The sequence below is a fragment of the Rhipicephalus sanguineus genome, chromosome 6, assembly GCF_013339695.2.
Source record: "Rhipicephalus sanguineus isolate Rsan-2018 chromosome 6, BIME_Rsan_1.4, whole genome shotgun sequence".
Classification (NCBI taxonomy): domain Eukaryota; kingdom Metazoa; phylum Arthropoda; class Arachnida; order Ixodida; family Ixodidae; genus Rhipicephalus; species Rhipicephalus sanguineus.
Window position 1 is genome coordinate 145,647,392 of NC_051181.1, and position 24,893 is coordinate 145,672,284.

Sequence of the window (24,893 nt, forward strand, 5' to 3'; positions counted from 1 at the left end):
CTCAGTGAGTACCTTGATGTATGGTGAAAACGTGCAGGCTGAAAAATGTTAAAGCTAAGCTTGGAATGCTTCAATAGTTAGCGCAACAGTGCAGACAACTGTTCAGAACTTTGAGCTAATTATATTACTGGTGCGAGTTGCGAGCCCGTGAAAGGAACTAGTGTCCCAGTGGCATGCAGGAAAAGCATGGACAAGGCATAGCTGCGCTAGCCTAAGTATTAGTCTGGCAGAGGTTTTTAGGTCAACAGTGATAAGGTGGCTGCAGCAAATAGTGTCAATACAATAATCATCCCACCAGACAGATAGTGTAAAAAGGGCAAAAAGGACACCAACGTGACAATTTCTATGGACAGTCTTTTTTAATACATGCCAATCCCTTCTCAACGCTTGCCTCCAACTCTGGGTGCCTTCACCTGGACAGGCTTGGCAGCTTTCTGCTTCTGGGCGGCCTTCTGGAGCTGCAACAGAAAAAAGGGGGCACTCGTCAACCAAGTCGGTATAATTGCACCATTATGAGCACACTGTACCATCTGTTCAAAATACACAGTTCCATTAATTTGACATTGGTGGCACCAACAGATATGATTGAATTATTTGGTAGGCTCAGTTAGAATTAGAGGGAGAAAAATCACTCTAGCACAGTGCCACTTTGTTTGGCAGTAATTACCAAACTGTAAGGGAGAATGTCTGTTTTCAATGCATTCACTGTCATCATTACGAGACGTAAGCATGCTCAGCAATCAAGTTAAAATTATCCAGTGAAGGCACGATTGAAATAACAAAGGGCTGCGTCCATACAAGAGTATGCATGCCAGCAGACACTTCTGGCCCCGAATGGATTACAGAAAGTCAGCTGTACAAGGTTTAATGTAGGAACTTCTAGATTGAAATAACGCAAGGGCTTGGTCAATACAAGTGTATGCACCGCAGCGCCGCCCCACCCTACTAAGTCAATGTATGGGGCTGATTTTGCACTCCCCCCACTTTGGTGACTAGAAGGGTCAATGGACGGGGCAGATTTCGCCCCCCCCCCCCCTCTCGGGTGATTAGGGATGGGGGGGGGGCCCAGCCCCCCTTGTGCGCACGCCTATGTGTATGCATGCCGGCAGAGACTTATGGTCCTGAATGGATGATGGAAAGTTTGCTGTACAAGGTTATGCAACACTGCACTGACCATCATTTTCGCTCCTGATTAGTCCTTTTCCACCATGCAAATGCAAACATTCTAAAAGAACAATAACGAAAATTTCTCTGGTTTTACATGCTGAGACCGCAACATGATTACGAGGCATGCCCTAGTGGAATGCTCTGAATCAATTTTCATCACCTAGGGTTCTTTAACGTGCACCTGAATTGGTGTACACGGGTGTTCTTGCATTTTGCCCCCCACCTGATGTAACTGCCGCGGCTAAAAATCGAACCTACATCCTCAAGCTTGGGAGCACGACACGTTACCTCCTAAACTACTACGGCAGGTAGACGTTTTAAAATAACGAAACAACCACTACAGCAACTTACCGTAGCTAATGCAAAAATAAGCTTGAATGCCCTCAGGGTAAGGACATGACAGGCTGCATTCTCCATTAAGGCCTAAACCACCCAGCGGTCGAAATTTAGTTGAGGTGAGGAAGTTGTGCTCGAGTTTAAAACGAACACGTAGCCGTGAGAATTTTTCGAAACGGTGCCGTAATAGCGGAGTTACACGCGTTTGGTGATCGAAACGCGACGATCGCTTCTTTCCCTCTTTCCTACGCTACCCTCTTCCAAAACCGCTTTGCCCTCCTCAGCTGAGTGCCCCTCCTCATCTCGCGTGGCATACGTCGCCGCTGCTGCGCTGTTCGCGACAGCGTCTACTTCCGGCTGCCGCGACTCCGACGCTCCATCTCGCCGTCAACTCTGTGTGGTATCTGGGTGCACTGTTCGTTGACTAACCGCTGTTGCTGCCGTGCCGGCCCGCGGTGCCCCTACGAATCGTGCCGGTATGGACCCTGTGTTACGCGCACGCCTTCAAAGGATCGCCAACGTGATGGACCGGTACGGTGACAAGCCGTGCCAGACCACCTCGGCTCGAGATGAGGAGCCGAGCTCGAGTTTACGGAGCTCTTCAAACCGCAAGGCGTGGATGTGTAATTACGCTAGCGACTTGGCAGTTGCGTTACGGGCCGCAGATGTCGATTCGCACGCGGCAACACGACCAAGAACACCAAGGTGCGCTCGAACAGCTGTTTGCAGAGTAACCGGAAGTCGTTGGTTGTCGTTCGGCCAATCGCAAGCATCGAAAGTGATAATGTTATCGAGTTTCACTGGTGATGTCACACATCTCAGTGGCGGGAATGGCGGGGACCGGAAAGGAGAAGCTAGTGTTTTTTCGAAATTGTGGCGCGCCCGCGACCTGTAGCGCTGCGGCGTGTGGCATCGTTGATCGCGACGGCATTCTGCACGCGATGCGGTTGTTTATTTGAAATGTTTGGGAAAATGTCGGAGGGGGTTTAGGGGCCCTTTAAATAAAGAACGAAGTACACCATGTCATCTACTGCCAACCTACACATTTCTAGAACTGCCATGAAACTGGAAAATTAAGGCACACAAAACAACCTGTCTCTTTTTACAATCCTAACAAGCCATGGCACCTGGTATTTCCCAGTTTTAGATGCGGTTACAGCGCAAGATAGTAGCTCTAGTCGGATACAACTTAAGAAGTCCAGAGAGGCCCTGCCCCGACAACCAAAGTGCAGCAGCCAACCGCCTCCGCGACTAAAGAAATAGTCCCGCTCATGCACGCGGCAATGTTTTCCAAAGGCGGGGTCACCAGCCATCCGGCCTGTGATGTCAGTCTGGAGTGCACGCCCATTGGTGCAGGCTTGTAATCATCATTCGCCGTTGAGGAGGAAATGCTGCGGACTTCTAAAGTTGTATCCGACTACAGAAGTCTAGTAATGCTATGGAAGAAAGCATGATGATAGGCAATTACCGTATTGCTGAGGTGGCTACGCTAGCTTTAATTATTACTGCTGAGCGAATGAATGAAAACAAGTACCTTGGACTGTTTTAAACATCTGCAAAACACGGATTTAAATAGTTATTAGAGCCCGTAATCTACTTGCAGTGAAATCAATTGTCTAGAACTTACGTTGCATACCTCTGTATCATGTGCCTTGACCTCTAGTTCCTTTTAACACTAGCTGGGAAGGCTCACAGCCTTCTCAACAGAAAGCATCGGGGAAAATTATGAATGCTACGAAGGATGCAGTTCTCATTCAGAAAAGTGCTGGCCATCAAGGACACAAGGCATGCTACTCACAGGCGTAGCAGCAGACTTCTTCTGTGCTTTCTGTGCCCTCTGTTTTTCCTTGGCTGCCCTGAAGTGGAGAACAAGAAAGAAGCATGAGAAATAAAACTAGCAGCAAGACTGTATTTGCTAAAACATGAATCAAAACATCTCAAATGTGGCACTGACTACAAGCTCTTCCTCAATGTCATTGCTAGTCCCATCGCACGGCACTGCTCAGCAAAAATCCAAAAGACAAATACAGTAGACGACATCATGGGTGGCTCGGCATGAATTGCGATCACCTGTGTGTCTTCCCCCTTTTTTTATGTTGTGGTAAGTTGTGGCAAAATATGTCCTGTAGCATTTCACTTTGGTTAAATATGTTATGCACGCTAGCGATATAAATCTTAGTGAAGTTGCAGGGTCGGTAATGGGTGGCACAGGCATTTGGTGGCGGGAGGATGCAAGCTACATCCCAGCATGTCGCGCAAGAAACAGCAAAAAGGCAAAAGCTAAGCACCGAGGTCACGATAGGGAGACAAGCTTATTAGCCATGCATCACCTCCAGCAAGACGAAATGGCACCCTTTTGCGGCTTTAACACAAACAACATTTGCAAGCCTTCTGTGGTACATCCACACGTTTCAAACCTAAAATTTAGTGCAGAGGCTAGTCTGTAACACTTGTTGACAATAACTTTTGAATGCTATGCTATATTTCGTCGCAGTTCGTTGGCCTGACAGTTCTTTTTCAGGACCACTGTAACAGAACTCATTAACCCTTTGCGGTCCGTTGTCGGGCAGCGCCCGACAACGCAACACGGCCGTAGCGGTCCGCTGTCGGGCCCCGCCCGACAAGGGTGTTCGTGGTTTAAATTTTGCTGTTTTCTCACCGCGAGTCGCGCGCATTTTTTGTATACATGAAGGGCCATCTCTTGAGGAATAAGTGAGCTTTGTTTGTTGAGGTTTTACTTTTTTGACACTAGGGTGCAGCACTATGATCAGCACGGGGCCTAGAGCGTACCCACTCGCGCGCGCGGTTCGCTGAGAAGCATGGCCACGTTTTCACCGCGTGCGTTTTACGGCGGTGCTTTTAGCGAAAGCGAGGATGACTTTAGTGAGGAAGAGAATTACGTGCCTCCACCAGACAGTGATGACAGTGATTCGACAGAAGTGAGTGACGAAGACGACGACGGCGGCGGTGGAAACCTGCAGTAATAACCCTGGCCTGCACACAGGGGAATGCTTTGAGCGGTATCATACGTTGCCCAAATATCACTAAAAGAGTTGCCTGCAGAATGCAGGAGCAAAAATAAATATCCTGTGCGTTTCTCTTCCACAGCTTGTGTTTTTATTCGCGGCGCCAGAAACTGGCGAAATAGTTTCGGACCGCTAGAGCCGGAAAGTGGGTAAAGGTTTTGGACCGCAAAGGGTTAAAAACAGCAAACCACCACTGTGAGAGTTGTCCATTCCTCTTCTGTCGGTATTTGAACTTATATTTTGTGATCGCAAGAGGGCTATCAGAGTTTTAGGATTAACTGCAGAGAGCTTTGTGTATGCAATCACCTTGTGTTGTTGCCACTGCAGATGCACCAAAACCACATCACACTTTTGGTTAGCATGTCAGCGCCTGTTGAAAAATGACGCTTGTAACCAACCTACTTCACTTCCATTTGCATTTGCCTAGTTTGTCACAAATGATTGTCACGTGTTGCACAAGCACCAATTTCAGTATGTAAAAACCAATTCTGTGTAACGCTTATGACTTTTGAAGGCAATAAAAAAAAAGCAAATAAAAAAATATATTTCTGCCTGTGCACGCAAGAAAAACTTCCGTATCACCCTAAGAGCACAAGCAAAACCCCCATTTTAAAGTATCTGGGTACAAGTGTGCTCGACAGGCAAATGCAACAAATCCAAAGCTTGGGTACACAATTCAAAAAGTATATTATAGGCTGAGTTTTCCGTTCACTCAGACCGTGTTCCTGACTGTACACATTCGGTGACGGCACCTTCACTGGGCAGCGACCACGAATGAATGTAACAGTCCACAAAACATACGAGGGGGTGTCCTCTCAGCTTGCTTGAACTCCCAGTTGAGCCCATTGACAAGGCCGGAAAAGAACAGGCGCGATCGGTCGCACCACACAAAAGTAATGCTCGGCGGAAAACGCGGTCCCACTTCTCAGTCAAAACTTGGGAGGCTAACGCCTGAAACTTACCGGATGGCCTGCTCTCGCTGCGCCTTGCGCACTTCGGGCTTCATGTTCCGCCTAGCCATGATGTCGTTCAGGCTGGCGCCCACGATGGCACGCTGGAACTTGGCCGTGCGCTTGGTACGCCTCTTGGTCGTCTCCTCCTCGATACCCTTCTTGTGCTTGCGCCGGTACAGCACCGTCCACGTCACCTTGCGCGGATTCCGCTTCATCATGTGAGACGCCTCGCATTTGGAGTTTAGGAAGTGAAACGTCTGAAACAGTCAAGGAGAATTAGACTTATTAGGTATCCCAAGACTGCGATGCTGCTCGAGAGAGCGGTGGACAGACTGCTAGATAACCGCATTAAGCGGTTCTAAATCTAAACATCCACATTTAACCCAACACGTAGAGAAAAACTGAGCAGGGTAGGCAGAGGAGGTCTAGGGAAATAACCAAAGATGATCACACGCGCTCGCTGTAGATCACTTGACATGTTGCGCGAAGCTGTCGCATGCGCATCACGATTGTACCCACAGACTCGGCGACAGCTTCATATGGGTTACAATCGTCGCTAAACGACACAAACATAAATCGCTCGTACGTTCCGACTTAGGGGCACTGTTTACCGAGTACCTGTAAAAGCATGCCGGTACTCTTTGACTCACTTTGCCATCGGTCTTGACCATCCGCTTCCCATGGCCAGGGTATATTTTATACCCGCTGAACGAGCACAATCCGATCCTGAAACGGAAGGAGGCATCCTCATTAGTTGCCACAAATTAATCACACGCTACGATGGCCTATCAATTAACAATATTTTCAGGATTACAAAAAGTTCCCATTACTCACTTCATCTTCGCTGCTTTGCGAGAACTCAAAAGAACTGTGTCGCTGTCGCAGAGACAGCAGCAAAAGATTAAATTCGTTTTAACACAAACAAATTACTAAACATACTGTATATAACAACAAATAATTTGTTAATTTATTTCGTTTACTTTCATAAAATTCAGTTTTCTAAAGAAATGATTTTGCGCGGACCAGCTTTTGGCGGAAGTTTCAAAATGGCGGAAAATGGTATGGAGTTTTGAGATTTCTGTGGCGTTTTTGTTTCGTTTTGCTGTTTTGTGCCTGTGTCGAAGCCCCGTGACCGTTTGCAGTGGTGTGCGAATGCTGCGGGCGTCGAAAAGCGTCGCTGTAGAGTTGGCAGATCGAGTTCCGTCGATTCTGTGCGGAATTGAAGCACACTGCGAGCTGTATCGATCGATCCAACGAGCCTGCAAGTGGCCGTCGCTCAGCTCTGTCGGCACGCTTACTCATTCATTGTGGCGCACATTGTGTATTAAACCCACGTAGGTACAATTGTACGACATTCCCGCGCCGCTGTGTAAATTGATACACGTGTTTTCCTTCTTAGTAACGGAGTAATCTTGCGATAGAACTGACTCGGAGCTCGCATCGCTCCACAGCAGTGTTGCGTTCGCCTCCGCAACTCGCACATGCTCTGCCGCATCATGTGGTTACGCACGTGCCCCCTGATGTGCAGTCGAGCTGATATAACGGTATCGCGCCGCATTTCTCGCGCTAGTGCGCTTTCGAGTCGAGTCAGCTTTCCTAAACAGCTCCGAAACCTGCCAGTTTCGCTCAGTACCAGTACTTACGGGTACGGCGTTTAGCCTCGCAGCGTCGTTGTTAAACTACAGGTTACCGTTGGTAGCTTCCAGTGTGCTCGCGCGACACTGTCGATTATGAGTAGGGGGATTATTTTAACGAGCGGGTCGCGAATATCTTTTCAGAAGATCCGCACGTTTTGGACATGTCCAATCGAGGACTCAAAAAACTCGAAAAAAGGGATGGCGTCGGTATCGAGAAGTTGTTTCTGGACCACAACGAGCTTTCCAAGTTGGATAATATTGACTGCTTCCTTGACGTCCAAAAAGTAAGTGTGCTCTTGCGTTTGCTCTGGTGGGAGGTTGCTTGCTCGAAACTGCCTGTGTACGTAAGCGCTATACAACAGAGTGAAAAAAAAAAGTAACTATAAAAACCAGCGCGAGAGAATAATATAGCGACCTGTTTGTTGTTATGTAAATTTTTTGTTTTATTTCCCGGCCCTGCTCTTTTCATGCCCTGTACAATACATTGGACATCTCTCTTGCCTTGCTTGGCTATGTGATGTGATGCCAAATTAAGCATCTTGTCAACAGTACTTGTGTACTTTATTGAAGCATAGCTGGCTTACCCGTGTGCCATTCGTAATTAAAGTGCTTATCAGTACTAAGTGCTCATTACGGAGCCCCAGGTCGTCAAAATTAGTCTGGAGCCCTGCACTACAGCATGCCTCGTAATCATATCATATGGTTCTCGTACATGAAACCACGTAATTACATTACCAATGTGTCTACATTGCATGTTCGCTAGATTTATTGATAAAGTAGATTTTTGTATTTTTCGAACCTCATACAATCTACATAGAAAGCAACAGTTCTTTATTGGGATCTGGTGCTTTCAGTCGCTTGAATAACATTGTTGAGTGGCGATCCACACAAGACACAAGTTCAGCGAAAGATGGTGGCTCGAAATGACGAGAATTCATCGGAACAGGGAGCGTTACTAAAGCTAACGTTTCTACAAGCGTGCTTGTCATACAAATCATCTTGAAAAAATACTGGCTCTAGTGGCATTGCTATTGTTCCTGCGTCTGTTGCTACCTTCACAGCACCAGTATGTTCACCAGTTTCCCTAGATAGTAATAGAAAAAATCGGCAGTCGTCACCACATATGTAATATGGCAAGCTGTATTCACAAATGTTCTTGTCCGCTCCAAGTGTAAGTCAACATGATTTCATAATTCACGTCACTTTTAAGTGGGCATTGAAAAATCTACACATGTAGGTCTAAACACTAAGCGTTTAGCTGCCCCCTCTGTCATTACCACCATTGCTTGAACTGTTTGCAAGCTTTTCTCGTCACATTGTGCAGTGTCAGCGTGCAGAATACTCCACCCACGAAACACGAAACCTCTATAAAACGTTTTATAGAGGTTTATAGAGGTTTTAAACGTTTTAAAGACGTTTTCTAGAGGTTATGTGTTTCATGGGCAGTGTGACTGAACCATTTCGATTCTATCCTAAAGTGATTGTTTTCTCAATCTATCTCTGTACAAGTACCTCTGTATACATCAGAAATGTCCACTTGTAATGAAGTTGGGAGATAGCCAAGGAAATGAGATTCCCATTTCATGTATTGTAAACAGCTATTATTAGAAAAGCTTTTCTGTGAAAACTTTGCAGGCTGACGAAAACTGCTTCTGCTCCTGCAAAGTACATAGGGCTCGCACCTGCACCATTAATTTATACCTACCTGTGACACCCCCATCTACTTCACAAAAGTTGTGTGATTGCTACCATAACTTTGTTTGCCATTATGTACATGTTTCAACGAAGTCTTCATGACTACCTCTGCTTTCTGTGTCACAAATCATGCTAGGTGCAAGCTATATAACACAGTGCCTTTTTATAGTGTCTCTGCAGAACAAAGCTAGTGATCTTTTATTGAACTGCCAACATTGAGATACTTAGTTTCGACAACAATAGCCCACTCTTTTGCTTTTAGCCATATATTAGTATTTTTTGTATCTACTGAAGTCTTCTTTTATCAGGTAAATACATCGGAATATTCAGTTTTAAATATGAATCAAGTAGTCTTTGCATTTCTGTTAAAATATAAGGGGTAACAACACTTATTCAAGCCTCTGAAGAGGAAGGCAGATGCAAGGGGCGATTTTTCGTAATAATTCTGTTGTAGGGGGCCCACGGTTGTTGCACAAAGACATCACTTGTTGAGCAAGTAGATGAGTTAGCTACATTGGCTCAATAATTTTCAATCATTCAGTGAGGGTGCCTTGCATTTGGGTAGCACATAAGTTAGTCTGCTTTGGTTAGGTGCCGTAATCTATTATCTCGACAATCTCACCATATCTGCATCTCTTCAAAATTATGTGCGATGTTGTAGTATTGCCCTTTGGTGTTTCGTCTAATACAGCACTCTGCATCCATCTGGGAACGTGCTGTTCGACTGCTTCATTGTTGTCGTTGTCTTGTTGTGCCAGGTGCAACCATATTTCAACGTGTTCTCGTAGTAAGCCCATCGTTTCATCAAAAGCATGGTTGTGAATGATGTTATTAATTGTTTCAAATGATGCAAATTTGCCTGCTCCTGTGTGTTGTTTTTACCAAGCAGACTTCACATCACCTTCATATCTCACTTTTTTGTGAAATGAGAAAAGGCTTTGCATTGAACATAATTTGAAAGTTTTGTTATTTGCACTGTTAAATCAGCACATGTATTGAAAGGACAAAGAAAGAGTACACACAGGATGAATGCAGAAATTCAACCGAGTTTCACTGCATAAAGAAATTATACGCAGGCAGCAAAAGAATTGCATGTACAAAGGAAAGAACGCTACCGCTGCACACATTATCTAGTGCAATATCAAAAGAAAGTCTTCTGAGTGCTAAATTGCTACTGAGTTGTACAGGAAATAAAGATATTCTTATAGCAAATGAAGCAATAATTTACACACTGCATGCCTGATGTTTCATTAAGCCAGTAACAGACTAGCCCATCTTAGTATCTTAATTTTTATTCGCACACTCAGAAGCTTGCCAATCTGATAGTCAATTTCACACTGTGTACAAACGCAGCTCTTCATTCCCAGCAGCTTGGCTGTCACATTTGTACAGTGGAATTCAGTCAAACGAGAGTTATCTATGCCATTACTAGCCCTGGGTACAAGGTATTAATATGTGACTTCGTCAGGTCATATGCAGTAGTTGTACCAGTTGTATGTGCTGCTTCCACGTTACCAGTCCTATGCCACGTGGTGGGAACTCTTATCAGTGATAATATCCGACATGATGCACGCACCTTTGCAGCTCTCTGCCAGCCACAACCAGATCACAAGGATGTACTCGTTGGCCAGGTTATCGCAACTCTCAAGCATTGATCTGTCAAACAATCTCATTACCTGCATTGAAGGTGAGCATTCTGCCACTTAAATCTTGTTGTCTAGCTTTTGAGACGCATATCACATCTCTGCTACACAATTTCAAGATTAAGTAGATGAGAGTCGGGAGGTTTGTGACACGTGATATCCCACTCCACGTCCCCTCAGTTGGTGGAGTGGGACATCATGTGGGAGGAGTGGGACGTATGTAATGCAATGGTCCAAACGTCTTCAGCGACCATTATAAGCCAGCAGTTCAACATCAAACTTGAAACAGGATTGCACAAACTTTGTTTCTTCAATAGTCTTTGACACTGGCAGCTTCATCACAATGTTCCTCATTGGTAAAGTCCCCATAAATTTCTCAGGAGGAAAGTACAACTTTGAGCTCTCTTCTTTATTCTGCAGGAATTGCACGCAGATGCTGACATGTTATCACTGCTCTTGACTCTGTGCATGTAATAAATGTCAGATCCTTTTACTAAAAGTGACAAAAATAACTTGTTGCTTGTATAGATTTATTTGGCCAATTGATTCCACAAATGTCATGCTTTTCGTTATCAAAACCTGACATATCATTGTCAGAATCGTCAAAAGCATGGGCAAGTGTGTCTACACTTGAGAAACTGGAGTCCCTCAGCAAAGGCAGTTTCTTTTCTGGATAGGTAGTGGCGGAAGTCTTGACTGTTTTAAGCAGTTATCTCACAGCACCTGGAATCACACTGTTTGACAGTGAGGTAGCCTGAAATTGAAGGGGGGGGGGAGTATGGTTTGCCTACTCTTGTGTGTGTTTGTGCATGCATCTGTATGTGTGCGTGTATATATGCGCATGTAAAAGTGAAGAATTCCAGGGCACGAAATGTCTGACCCCCCCCCCCCCCCCCTCAACCCACACCCCTGGCTGTGCCAATGCTGTTTGATGTGTGAGGCTTGTTGGGACGCTTTCTCTTGTACACTCTTAGCATCTTCTTAAAAATTGAAATGAAGTGATAACTTGGGAATGTAAACATTCTCACACACAAAGCGCATTAAAGCTTTTTTCTCCTCATTTATTAGAGTCATTTAAGCTCATTTAAGCAATCAGCAGCACTCCTGCTGTAGCCTACAATTCACACGCTTACCCTGGAGTGCTTGCTAATTTACAATAAAACAGTATAAATAAAGAGACATTGTACGTTTTAATAGCCCTTTAGCTTACCTCTCTTAATGTGAATTGTAGTCTAGCCAGCTCCTGCCTCAATGCAACTGTCCCATTCCTCCCAAGCTACGTTGCCCAAAGTAAACAACGTTCAACGGATAAAGTTCAGTCGTCAGGCCTAAACTTTCTCTTTGAAAAAGTATGATGCTGATGCGTGTTTTCGGAAAAAAAGTTGGTATTAGCATCCGTAAAGCGGTTTAAATCTGAGAGCATTACAGTTGAGATAGCAGAATCTTGCTTTGGCACGTGAAAAAGGCGATTTCCAGTTACAGAAAGCTTTATCCGCTAAAGACCCCTGCCATTACAGCCAGGCAATCTGTATGCTAGCACCATCTCATGAGTAGTTGGCCAACGTCTTTGAAGTAACTGCAGGAGAGATAGGCAAGCTGTCCCATTCCTCCAACTGTCCCAAACCTTCCGACTCTCCCCTACTGTTCTCTACCACTTAGAGTTCATGCAATAAATTTTTGTTTCACTATGTGAACATTTAGCATAAAGTTAGCCTCATAATAAACTATGTCTGTGTCAAGACATTGCCTTTTCATTGCATGTGCAGCGCTCAAGGATCTTAAGTACCTGGTCTCCGTAAACCTCTCGAATAACAGGATAAAGGTGAGTGCCCTTTGGTCGCTGTCCATCCGCTGCCAAACATGCTTATCTGTCTGCTGCGTCATGCAGAGTCTGCAAAGCATCCAGTACTCTACTACCCTTGTGTACCTCGACTTGTCCGGGAATCTGATACCTTCACTGATCGACCTCACGTCGCTGACTCGGTTAAAAGTAAGTCGTCCTTTTTATTTGGGAAAGCAAAGTGTGTGGTATGCCATTTCATTGAATTGAGTTGAATGAAATTGGTGAGAATTTCAGGAGAACAGAATGACTAGTTTTGGTATCTTTTTTTTTTTTTTTTCATGAGAATGAGCATTAAATACGTAGCATACAGGATGAAAATATGGAATGGTCTTCACTTGTTCGATAATCTAGCCTTGCACATCTGTTTAGGCAGTCTCACTGGTTCAGTAATGTAGCTTAGCACTTGTGCTTAGGCAGTCATTTCAGTTCTACTTATTGGCTGACTTATTGTTTGAATAGGCTCACTCACTGGTTGAATATGTGATAGGATGAATGGCTCACTCACTGGATGGATCATGGCTCACTCGCTGATTGAATATGTGATAGGATGAATTCTGTGGTTTCTGTAGGTAAATAAAAAGACACACCTTAGTCGGTGCTACAAATACATAAGCTGTTCCGGCCATGCACCAATTTCAAATAGTTTTATCTCAAGGTGAACCTTGATGGAACTGCTTGTCCTTGAGCGAGTGAGCATGCTACGTAATGAACATATATAGAATACCACCAAAAGAGCTTGTGCACTTCAATATTTGCACGATAGCGTGTATTAAACAAACACACTGCAGGGAACGCAAATGTGAGTCTAAGTCCTTGTGCTGACTGTGGCTAGCTTCATTGGTGTTTTGGCGACAGCTGACTAAATGGCATGCGTGTGATTCAGCTCATGTCAGCTTATACTGTGAATCATTCATAGAGCTCTCTTCATATTGTGCAGGCTGTTACTGGACCAACTGGTCACTTAATTAATTGACCATGTTGAAGTTGCAGCACACGCAAAGACTAGAGACATGCTATGCACACTGTGATTTAAATGTATACTAGTATACATGACTTTCAGTTCTGTTGCAGATGATTGGTTATTATGGTCCCAAAGCCACAATTCACCATTAAGAAACACTGCAGCTGGGAAGCTTGACATTAATGTTTAATGTTCAGCGTTATCTTGCCGTACAAAACTCTTTCTCTTTTTGCCCCTTTGAAGAACAGTTGGTGCAGCTAAATCTGGAACCTGTGGCCTCCTACAGAGCAACTGAATTCAGCATACATTGAACTGTCATGGCAGCTTGTGGATGGCTTATGTCTAAGTACATGCAAAAGTGTCTGCTACAGGCTTGTTGAGAAGTCGTTGAATCAGGGATGTCTCTGGTGTCCATGCTTTGACAGTGGGAGTCGTCTTTGTTGTTGCGGTGACTACAAGTCCTCTTGTCAAAACGTTGACCCCAGTAACACGCTTTTACGTCTGTCTTGTTTGAACTGCTACAGACTTGTATTTCGAGTCAAGCATAAATAATTAGTGGCATTATGTTAGCATCACACATTACTCGTGTGCTCATACCAAAGGGCTCTAGCCATCTGGCTTGTTGAGCTTTCAGAAAAAGAGGATCAAAATAACACATCTTTGTTGCTTTGTTCACCAAATTCTGACTGCTACTGGGTGGGATGTGCCTTGTAGTTACTGTTCCTCATATTATTCTGTCTGTTCCGGTGGTGTCGTGGGCATCTTAGTTTTGAAAGTTGGTGTTGGACTCCCTTATATTCTTTGTTTTGGCATTGATGGCAGTTACCACTGTTATACTGAAAGTACAAGATCTTGTTTGTTGCTGCACTGATGTGTTGCTGGAGACAGCAAGACTCAAATGTTGTTGTACTATATTCTTTCACAGACACTACTTTTGAAGAGAAATGAGATTACGACTCTACAGAAGGCACAAGCATACCTTCCGAGCGGGCTCTGCGTTTTCTCAGTTGCGGAGAACAAGATTACCGACCTTACAGAGGTATGTCTGTTCCTTAATTTGTGCTTGCTTGTTCACTAAATCTGGCACAGGCTGCTCCAGTTTTTGTGATGGACTGCCTAAACTTGCTGTTGCGTGTTAAATATAACTTAACCATCTTGCTTGTACACACCCTATCATGCTGCTGCTCTGATTTATGGGCCTCACATCTTGTTCAGAATGTGAAGAAATTAACTTTAAACCACAGCAAGCTGACATTGCAGACGCACATCTTAGGCCTCGAAGATTTGTCTGGGATGCTCATTCCCAATATCTTGTAGGAGCACTTTATTATGTAACATGTGACATAAGCAAGCATGTAAGCAAAGTATGCTAAAGTAATCTGCTGAACTGCTTGACTTCTTTCACGGCCTTTATTGGCTCGTTCTTGTTGGGGCATTGAGGTGTACAGCGACCTGAACCTTGCGATTAATGCATCTTCCGCTCTTGCTCCTGTTCCTCGTGGCATAGCGTAACTATCGCGAACTGCGTCGACTGAATTCGCACTATGATAAAGCTCATTTTCAGCACAAGTGCTGACGGTGATCTAGTACCTCCTATCCTACGTTTTCTGCAGGTGTCCTTCCTTTCGCATCTCTCATCTTTGGAGAGCTTCTCCATTGGTGGGAACCCCTGCGTCAACATGACCGGAGGCATTGTGTATCCTTTGCAGGATTCCTTCTTGCCTGTTTTGCATGGTTCTTGGCGAACAATCACTTAATTACCTCTTGGAAATGGTTAATTTTTCGCTGGAAGTGTACAAGAGAATTCAAGTTGGTGCTGAGAATGTCAAGCAGAACTATGCGCCCTGTTGACATGGCAGCTATGGTGTTGTGCTGCTAGAAAACAACCGCACCTTCTTATTTTCGTTATGTAAAAATGTTCGCTGGTAAACACATCCTACGGCAGAGAGCTGCACTGCTTTTGGCATGCATTGGGAACTGGTTTAAGTTTCAGTTTGTTGCTTCCATAGTAATACATATATAGAGGAGAAGCTATACAGAAAGAGACCGTGCAGTTGGAAACTGCAGTATCTCTTGTTAGTAGCTACATATTCACTTATAGCTAAAAAGGCTGCAAATAGAAAAATATGCAAAACAGTTATACAATTTTCACAGTGTTAAAGCAATATGTAATAGCACAACACTTCAAAACATAAAGAAAAAGAAAGGAAAAACGTACACCAAAGAAGAGATGCAGTCTACAAAGTAATAATATAAGCTTTTAGTAAATGTTCTACGATGACAGTGTATGTGAAGATTTCAGTTGGCTGTACTAAATAAAGATATGCTTAATCTTGTGTTGCGGGTTCAAGCCATTATAGGCCCATACCATTATTATAGTGTTGGCCCATATCTGATGACACAATAAAGGAAGTTGCAGAATTTTTGTGTTTATATTCTTTTTTTTTAATGCACTGCTAAAATGTCAACCTTGACTAATTGAATGCTTGAGGTGCCCATACTTCTATGTGCTGGTGATTAAATAGATGGTCCTTGCATTAATAGCTATAGTGCTTTCTTAAAATAATTCTACAGGTGAAGGAATATCTGAAGTGTTGAACTATAGAAAATTAGCATTATACAGGCAGCATTACAATCATGATGCGAGAAGAAAAACTGCTGACAAATTGGAGAACAAGATATGTGTAACTGTGTTATAGAAATGGTTATTTACAGCCAATGTCGACAGATTGGGAAGCAAGTAATGTTCTGCAAATCATATTTTTTGGCTGCCACTGTCTAAGTGCATGGCATCTTTATTGTAAAAGCATAATAGATTTGCATAAGAACACGCACTAGCAGAACACACAGGAATACAGCAGGTGCCCCAGTGTACAAGTGCTGAAGTAGTCATGCTTACTGGGGCACCACTGCTTATGTGTGATTGCCGTTTGATTGAAATGTTAGTAATGTGTGGTGCACAAATTTAGAAATTTATTCCTTAGTAACGACACTGTCCTTGGTTTTGCTGAATCACTTCTGCTGACATCACTCAGCTTAGTCATTGTCTTGTTTCATTAAGTTCAAAGCGTTTGTATTTGTGCATTTTGAAACTGTTGGTGCATATAAAAAGTGTGGGTTTTTTTTCTTTGTCATTATTCATCACTTACTATATTGAAAATCTTCATGGCCAAGGCCATTTTTCTCAGTCATTCTTCACACATGTAAATAATGGTACGTGTAAAGTGTAAGAATGATACAGAACATTTACAAAGGAAGGAAGGAAGGAAATAACTTTATCCTGAGTCTTTCAAGTTGGTCGGTGGGCCAAAGGACCCATCTAGGTGACGGCCAGGAGTTTTGGGGTCTTGGTGGCTTCCTCAGCACACTGTAAAGCCCAAAGTCGATCCTTGAGGGCGAGGCTGGGTAGCGCAGCCTCTCAATGCTTCTCATTTACAAAGAACACAGGTTACACTTTTAGCAGGTCTAGAATGCCCTAATGGAAGCTGTGGGATCTGAGAGGGGTGTAATCGCCGCTCTCGGAACACACGGAAGACAGCAGACGCGGTCGGTTCAACGAACACTTTCTCGTTTATTACCCATTTCTTTACATACGGCGAGCTCGCCGGCCGAATCCTATTACAAACTAGTTACTTATAAAACTTATATAATGACAATGAATATCCGGATAACATAAGACACACTCAAGACACATAAGACATAAAATACACCATAACATAAGACAAGCATAAGACAAGCAATAACCGCGAATGCGGCGTCGCGAGGACGCACGACTCACAACTACAAGGGGCCCCGAGGGAAACAAGCCGCGGTATCGTCCCCCACGGGACCCACCCCGGGGGAGCCGCCCGTCCACACCAGCTGCCAAATCCCAAGCGACTTTCTTTTTCCCGCCCGGCGGCCGCGGCGGCCTTGCTCGCTTCTCTCCGGTGGCGTGGCCGTCACTCACGCGCAAACCCCAACGCTCGCAAGCCCAGCACCACTGCCTCCGACGGCCTATCCGCGAGGCGCGTGTGCGCCATGAGGCGCAGACAACTTTACAGGGGCTGATAGCACCCCCACAAAGCTTTTGTAGAAAAACAACATTGTACAAAGACAGGACTGAAATCATAGCCAAGCAAGCCAGCCAGCCAGCTAATGGAGGAGGCACATAGCCAAGTAATCTTGGCAAACAGGCCATGATCTTCACTGATGGAATTTTATTTATTAACCGGAATGACATGTATAAGTTTACCTTTCCTGCTACATAAGACGTGGGGAAATTCTACTCTTGATGTATTGATGTTTTGTCGGCGCTCTAGAGTGTGTTACCATCACTCACTTCAGCCTTGGTTGCAGTATGATTTTCTTTGATATAGCGAGATGCACATTACCAGCAGGTACAGTATGCTAACCGAACAGTAAATAGAAAATGTAGTTTTATTGTGGTGCAGGGCTTGGCTGTGACACATAGATAGAACGCAATGAAGCCTTTTTCGCCACTCCATTTATTCATTCGTGTGATAAGGTGTGCAAGCTTAAGCCGTACTGTTTTTCTCATTCTGCTTTGCATTATTCTCATTCAGAGGCATTCCCATTCAAACCACTCTCGTTAAAGATGTGGACAAAAAGAGTGCCGGGGTTGCAATCCGCTTGAGGTGAGGAGAAGAGGTTAAAGCCCTTAATCGGTTTCGCACAGTGGTTTTGACTACAGACCCTACGTCATCAACTGGTGTCTCGGTCTCAGAGTCCTGGATGACTTTGTTGTCACGCAGAGAGAAAGGTGAGCAGTGTTATCTGTTGTAGCATCATCATTCAGGTGCTCTACTTAGCACAATCTTACCTTAATGTTCGGAATGTTTTTCATGCTGTGCTCAATTAACCCTTTGACACGCTATGTACAGAATTGTGTACATCAGTTGTATTTGCTATTTGCATAGGCTAGGGGCTAAGTAAGAGCAAGGTACATTGAGCTTTGGACGAATCGAACCTCCTGCATAGTAAGTTTGTCTTCATTTAACTTCATTTTGCAGCGTACTGTTGCAAATGATCACTTTGCTGAGGGCACTACCATATTCGATGAATCGTGCGACGCGCCGCTTCCCGTGACCCACATCAAAATGATCATTTTTCTTTGCTCACCATGGACATAACCCAAAACAATTTTGCACTATATTTGTAGCCTGAGATTACATTCTATTTATGCGAAGACAGAGCATGAATGGCTTCAGAATAAATGGATATTTAATTACAAAGTAATTAGGAATGATGACTATAACACACATAAATTAACGTATTACGACATTATTTTTGTTGCAATATAATATTGAGTGCCTTGAAATAACATTGCATCGATTTGACGCATTTACAGACAGTTCTTCATAGGTGGCGTCTGAAAGGGTTAAACTTGACCACTTATTTGTCAACAGTGCCAGGCTCAATTTCTGTGTGAACGCACTCTTGAAGTGTGATGGCTAGTGGTCTATCTCCGCCTTTTGTTAAGGGCGTTTATGTGGGTCGTTGAGTGGCAACAATAAGTGTAGCACAAGCAATTAGGGCTCAGAAAGAGGGGCAACTGGCTCATAGCTACACGATAGTGACAGGGCATTTGAGCATGCCAATTTTCTTCTGTGTAATAACAAAATTTACTTTTCCTGATCATAAAATGAAGTTTTTTGATGTACAAAAGTACTTCAATGCAGCATGCATGTATGCATTACTCAGATAATCGCTTCCGCACTTAGTCTTGAAGTAGTCTTCAGCAGGGAGAGAAGGAGAGAATAATTGTAATTAGAGATCAAAGCCTATCTGGTGAAAAGTGTAACCCTATCAAATTTTCACTTGAGAAACTCCAGACTGAGTAAAGTGTCGAATGTTAGCCCACAGCCAAACTTAATTTTTAAAGAACTCTTTATTGGGCTGGAGAATTGCAAGCAAACAAGCAAAATGTGTAGATCATGCAGTGGTACTTGTGTCTGCAAGGTATGAAACTGTTGCATTGCATGAAAACGGTTAAGTTTCAGACAGATGGCCACGCACCCTTCCTCTGCGTAAAATTTGCCCTGCGTAAAATGTGCTACTTGCAACGTCATTGGCTATGACATGCAACCACACTTAATCATCCAATGCATAGCCTGAACTGCTGCCACTAGAAATGCACTGCGAAGCAGAATAGGAAGGAGAAAAAGGCAGGCTAGGCTCATCGCGTAAACGTGAAGTGTTTTCATATGCTAACACTAATACTGTATATTGTATATTACAGCAGAGCTGTTATGCGCGAGGTTGGTCACGCCTCATAGATAAAAAATTATCATCATCATGAACCGGCACGCTTTCAATCACCGCCCAAGCACTCTGTGTAGATGTTTAACTAGAGAAGCTGAAATGGACGGCCCCTAATAGCCATGTATAGTATAGTATGGTATAGTATAGTATAGTATGGTATGGTATGGTATGGTATGGTATGGTATGGTATGGTATGGTATGGTATGGTATGGTATGGTATAGTAAGAGGTGGGGAAGAGAGAGGTGTTAGATGTTAAAAGCCTAGCCAAGCCAGAACCAGCTAGGTGCCCAGCAGCTCTGCTGTGACCCATCCTTGTGTGACTGAGTGTAGGCTGCGCTAATTTTTTTTTACTTTTTAATATTACTTTTCCTAACTAGTGCTTGCATGTGCATTATAAATGAATAATACTCAGTATATTTTTCGCTCTGCTGTATCTTCTTGTACTATTGTGCAAATTCTATAGTGTAATGAAGATATGTGTATGCACGTGATGTATTCTGTTATGTGCTCTTAATTATTGTATATTGTTTCCATTGGGCCTGAAGATAGCTTTCGGCTATGGGTCTAACCAGTTTTTGGTAACTTTGTAGGCTCTGTGTCTGCTAGTAAAAAAATTTGAACTTGGAATTAGATTGTACCACATAGTAATTCCTCTTCTGCATTGATGCTGCATATTTTCATTCGAAAGGGTAGAAGCAGTATCAGGATACTTTAACCTGGCCACTTTTTTTTCTTAAGGCTGGCTTGTATGCACTGTACAGAGGGATGGTGTTCTCAGTCATGTGAAGTGCTATCTTACAAGTGTCTGAAAACATTCTTTGGTGACACCCCTGTGGTCAGTTCATACAGAACATGTAACCTGTTACAGCAGTCAGATTTTTCTTTTCCATGAATATTGTTATAACTTGTTAACAATAGCGCAAGGAGCCTGGTTTTCAGAGTGTATTATATTTGCTCCATGGTATTAGAGTGGCGTTTTGTGCACAAGATGGAAACACACTCAAGTACTTTTGAGTGAGGTTTGATCCAGCATGAAAATACCTTTTTCATATGTAATATTCATTATAAGCACACACTACATTGGTGAAAAATAATATTTCAGATGGGCCTAGGCGAAGTAAACGCACATTCAGTTCCTCCGAAATACACATTTATTGGTGCATAGCATAAAAACTGACACTGCTTAAAGACATAAGGGACAAATATTAGTCAGCGTATTTGCTTGTGTCATCATCCTGTGTCGGTTCTTGTGCTGATAAACATAAGTTTCAACAGAAACCATTTATCTGAAGTTATAACAGTGGTTTCATGAATTCCTTCGACATGCTAGCAAGGCATCTGCTGCTGATCTTGGCAGCACAATAATGGCTCATTGCACTAATTCATGGCATGTGAACAATTACTAATTGCACATGCATTTAGCACCAGCCTTAATGTGCAAGCATATGATCGTTGTAATACATGACATGTTGACTTACCTGTAGGCCAGCTGAACGTGCATGTGCATGCACATAGAATTGGTGATTCTAAGTTGTGCTTGCTCAATATTAGACGTTTTCGCTACTGTAAGACATATCTTAATGTGTAAGGAAACAATTGCTTGCTCTGCTCTTTATCCTATTTGTTTATTTATTTGTCTTTTTTTACACATAGTAGGGTCTTAGATGGCGAGGCTAAATAGGCTGAATGTTGTCTGCCTTACTGATGCATTGTCACCTGTACATTCTATACGTAGTCACTATATTCGCAGCATTTGCATTTCAGATGCATTATAGTAGGATAAGGTTCATTAAAATAAAGTATAACTAAAAAATCTTTAAACTTCAATCTCACAGTTCATTATTACTTCAAAGGACGTAAGAATGGGCTTGGTGGTGGTGATACATGGTGAAACTTGTGACACACAAAAAAGACACGGACAAGGAAGGTGACGACTGGACTTCCTAAGCGCATCGTCCAGTCGTCACCTTCTTTGTCCGTGTCTTTTTTGTGTGCCACATGTTTCACCATGTCATTATTACTGTGTTGGGTGCATTCAAATTTGACTGTAACAGGTCTTATTACCGTAGAACCCTCTAAATATACATTCACATAAAGTGAGTAATGTGGTCAATGAGCACATGAGAGAGAAACGTGAACATAAGGCAGCACTGTATTATTCTTCTACGCTATGACCTCTTTGTAACATAAATAAAGAACTCGCATAAGGTTATTTTGTTGCCTAAAAAATGAGTTCTCAAGAAATTTGCAGTCTGCAGGAATTTTCTTGAAAGAGAAAGCCTGCACAATGCTTCTCAACTGGGCTGATTAATTAGCATTCTACATAGCGCTAAGCGCAGATGATGTCACCAGTGATACAATCGAGAGTGAATCTTTCCTCTTAGTAACGCTTGTCCCATCATCTGTGCAGTTTGCCATGTTGAATGCAAACCAAGTAGCTCTTACGCATTTAATGTCTTCTACGCCAGGATTTTTTGCGCATTTTGTTTTTCATGCCGCTAGTCTGCCCTTTTCATATCGCCTTGTCTGTTCTGATCATCATATTGAAAGGCTACAGCTATGCGAAAGTAGTGCAAGGCTGGAATGGAAGCTCATAGAGGTTTCCTTTGAAGTTCTGTGCTGTTCCTGTTTAGATAACAAGTGTCTCTTTCATTCATCTAGCAGTGTTATCACTCTCTTCTGCATGTTGCAGCCTAAAGGCCGAGTGGTTGTACAGCCAGGGGAAAGGGCGCTGCTTCCATCTGGGTGACCACCTGGTGCTTGTTGAGTACCTGTCACAAGTATGCCCACTCACTGGTGCCGACCAGGTAAGTTGCCCGCTCCTTTTCACTGAAATGTGCTTCAGTGAGTGCTGGCCTGCATCTGAGAGTTCACTTGCAGCTAAGTTACCTCGTCATTGTTGAGGAGTGGTGGCCTTCATTCATGTCAGACGTGCACAAGTCTCGGAAGAAAGGTAAAAAGGTTTAATGCTCAGCAGTTTCAGTGGTGCTCTGGCCTCAGAGGCAAGTGTACAGCATGGTTTCTTTCACAGAGCTACATGTATCCTAGACTACACAAGAGCATGCTACCATAGGACATAAAAAGCAGTTTAACAGGAGGCACCCACTATTTGCTAATAGCACAAAGCACGTATATAGTGCAAACGTTTTGCTCACATTTCTTTGCTACATCTTGAAACTGACATAGGCAGTTCCCTTTTGGGCTGAACCTTCTGTCTTCAACCTTCGGTGCCATCTTCATTCTACCAGATATCAGACACTAGCTGTGTTTTAAATATGAAAAAGAATGAGTGTTTATGTACAGGTGCCTACAGGCTCCTATATGCACGCGAATATTAGATCTGATGAGCTGAAGGTGCACAGTGATGCATTCAAGTCTAGAACACTTGCAAGTGGTCAGGTGCTCACTTTTAAAACATCTGTTACTCCTTTCAAAGTATTGCACGGCAAACTGTCATGCACAACATTGTTGCTCTCTTTCCTTCCACATTGTTTAGAAATCTGGCTGAAAAATAAAAAGAACAACAATGTTGCCTGCCTAAAATGTTGTCACTCAAGTCATGCCAATCTTGGAAACATGTAAGACAAACGAGCTTATTGAGAAGGACAAGAAAGTGCAAGTTTATTTCAACACCTGTGCCGTGTCATATCTCAATATACCTGTAGGCAAAATTAGAAGAGGGACTGCACAATATGGAGTCCTCTAAATTTAAGTGCATAATCATTCAGCGATTCAGAAGTTCTCGCCCATTGACCATACTATGTGACACTAACATACTCGGCAACAATGACTGGCTGTTATGCCAAGATTTCGTGTCTCAAGGCTTGCCAAGTTGTGTGTTGGCAAAACCAGAGCTGCCATTTTTACATATATACTCTATGAAATTTTGTAATATCCTCCTGCTTTGAAGTGATGTCCTTTATGGAAACCAGCACCACATAGCTAACAACAGTACAGATATGGTTTCATGATATGAACTGCACCTACTTTCATGTGATTTAGACGAAGTAGTAACCTGTACCTTATGCATTTTGGAACATGTATATTGATGCTCTCCTGCTTTTAATTGATAATGTGACCATTAACATACATTAACACTCTGTGTTGTTGCAGATAATCTTTTCACGGGGTTAGCAAATGTATGGTAATGTAGCGAGTATTTCACAAGCGCAGATTTTAATGACAAATAAGACTGCTGTGAATTCCTGGCAAGCAGGGAAACTGAGTGTTGAATGAAGAAAAGGAGATGGATATAAAATGTTCACCGGGCACGAACTTGTGGCATTGTTCAGTGTTGTCGTAAGTTATGACTAGTGACTGTACTTTTGAATGAACAGCTCTCTTTACTGCACATGAGGGCATAATTTTCTCTTTGCTAGTGCAAGCATTCACTATGAAAACCAATAACAACACGAAAGAAGCCTGCATCTACCGTCGACTGTTTGCTGACCATGGTGTGCAACTTCCGAAATGCAGATGTTGCCAAAATTTTGAGAACAGCTGCTGTATATTTTATTGCTCCACCCGAGTTAGTCTCAGACATAGTCCTCGGTGGTAAACCTGCTTTTCCTCTGCCACATAGGGCCCTGGTCTTAGTTTTTAAGGGCGAAGCTGTTATAGCTCGAGTGAAACGGATGACCACGGAAAACTATCATCGTCACCATGAACGGGTATGTGCCACAGAAATTGGGCAAATCCCACTACTCACCGCTGGTCCACTAAAAATGAAAATTGGCGTAATCACGATCGCAAAGTGAATGTCATAACCACTCCGCCATCCAAGCACGCTAGCAGAGCATAGCATAGCCTCGTACAGTATAGTATAACAAGTGGGTGGGAAAGGAAAGCAAGAGTGAGGAGGATGGGAGAGAGTAAAGCATAGAAAGAGACTGAAGAAAGACAGAAAGAGACAGAAAGACAGCGAATCAAAGGAAGAGAAAGAACTAAAGAGAGAGAGGGAGAAGGTAACCGGCATTAGTCAGAAGACTTGAGGATCGACCAGCTGAGCTGTGCCAATCTTTGTGTGACATAGTGGGAACTTCCTGCATTTTGTCTGTGCCATAACCTCAGCAAGATGGGCACTTCATGGTGAGGTTATTTGCTCACCCTTAAAGAACGAGGGCAAGAAGTGAACTGACACAAGCACAGACATTCAACAGGATTTAATTTCAGGTTTAATTAATTTCAACGGGATGTTTGTTCAGTCTTATCCTTGTTCTATAAGTGGCATGCAAACAACTTTACCATGTATTCTTACCAACTAGTCCAAACTAGTACTCTTCTATGATGGGCACAACACACCACACCCCTGGATGTCCTTGTTGCCTTAGGTAGGTTCTTTATTTTTTGCAGGTAGTGTTAATCAGT

At 43.3% G+C, this 24,893-nt stretch overlaps 2 protein-coding genes across 2 annotated transcripts; one reads left to right on the top strand and one right to left on the bottom strand.

Moving 5' to 3' along the window:
* Positions 1-339: 339 nt before the first annotated feature.
* Positions 340-6,361, bottom strand: LOC119396689 (60S ribosomal protein L24). Its single transcript, XM_037663993.2, has 5 exons — positions 6,317-6,361; positions 6,133-6,208; positions 5,492-5,739; positions 3,302-3,359; positions 340-458 (listed from the first exon to the last, which is right to left on the bottom strand). Exons 1-5 carry the CDS (start codon positions 6,319-6,321, stop codon positions 381-383), a joined length of 465 nt encoding a protein of 154 aa, XP_037519921.1. The 5' UTR covers positions 6,322-6,361; the 3' UTR covers positions 340-380.
* Positions 6,362-6,519: 158 nt separating this feature from the next.
* LOC119396686 (centrosomal protein of 97 kDa) lies at positions 6,520-23,660 on the top strand. Its single transcript, XM_049416621.1, has 11 exons — positions 6,520-6,541; positions 7,261-7,403; positions 10,399-10,501; positions 12,224-12,279; positions 12,346-12,447; positions 14,187-14,300; positions 14,875-14,990; positions 17,827-17,898; positions 17,955-18,023; positions 22,219-22,333; positions 23,640-23,660. The coding sequence occupies exons 1-11, from the start codon at positions 6,529-6,531 to the stop codon at positions 23,658-23,660; spliced, it is 924 nt and encodes a 307-aa protein (XP_049272578.1). The 5' UTR covers positions 6,520-6,528.
* Positions 23,661-24,893: the final 1,233 nt, after the last annotated feature.

Bases quoted from the DNA above. Each gene is read 5' to 3' on its own strand.
- LOC119396689 (XM_037663993.2), bottom strand. The intron at 3,360-5,491 runs GTAAGTTTCAGG...TCTCCACTTCAG, and splicing joins CAGCGAGAGCAGGCCATCCG to GGCAGCCAAGGAAAAACAGA. The intron at 459-3,301 runs GTGAGTAGCATG...TTTCTGTTGCAG, and splicing joins AGAAGTCTGCTGCTACGCCT to CTCCAGAAGGCCGCCCAGAA.
- LOC119396686 (XM_049416621.1), top strand. The intron at 14,991-17,826 runs GCATGGTTCTTG...ATTCTCATTCAG, and splicing joins GATTCCTTCTTGCCTGTTTT to AGGCATTCCCATTCAAACCA. The intron at 22,334-23,639 runs GTAAGTTGCCCG...GTGTTGTTGCAG, and splicing joins CACTCACTGGTGCCGACCAG to ATAATCTTTTCACGGGGTTA.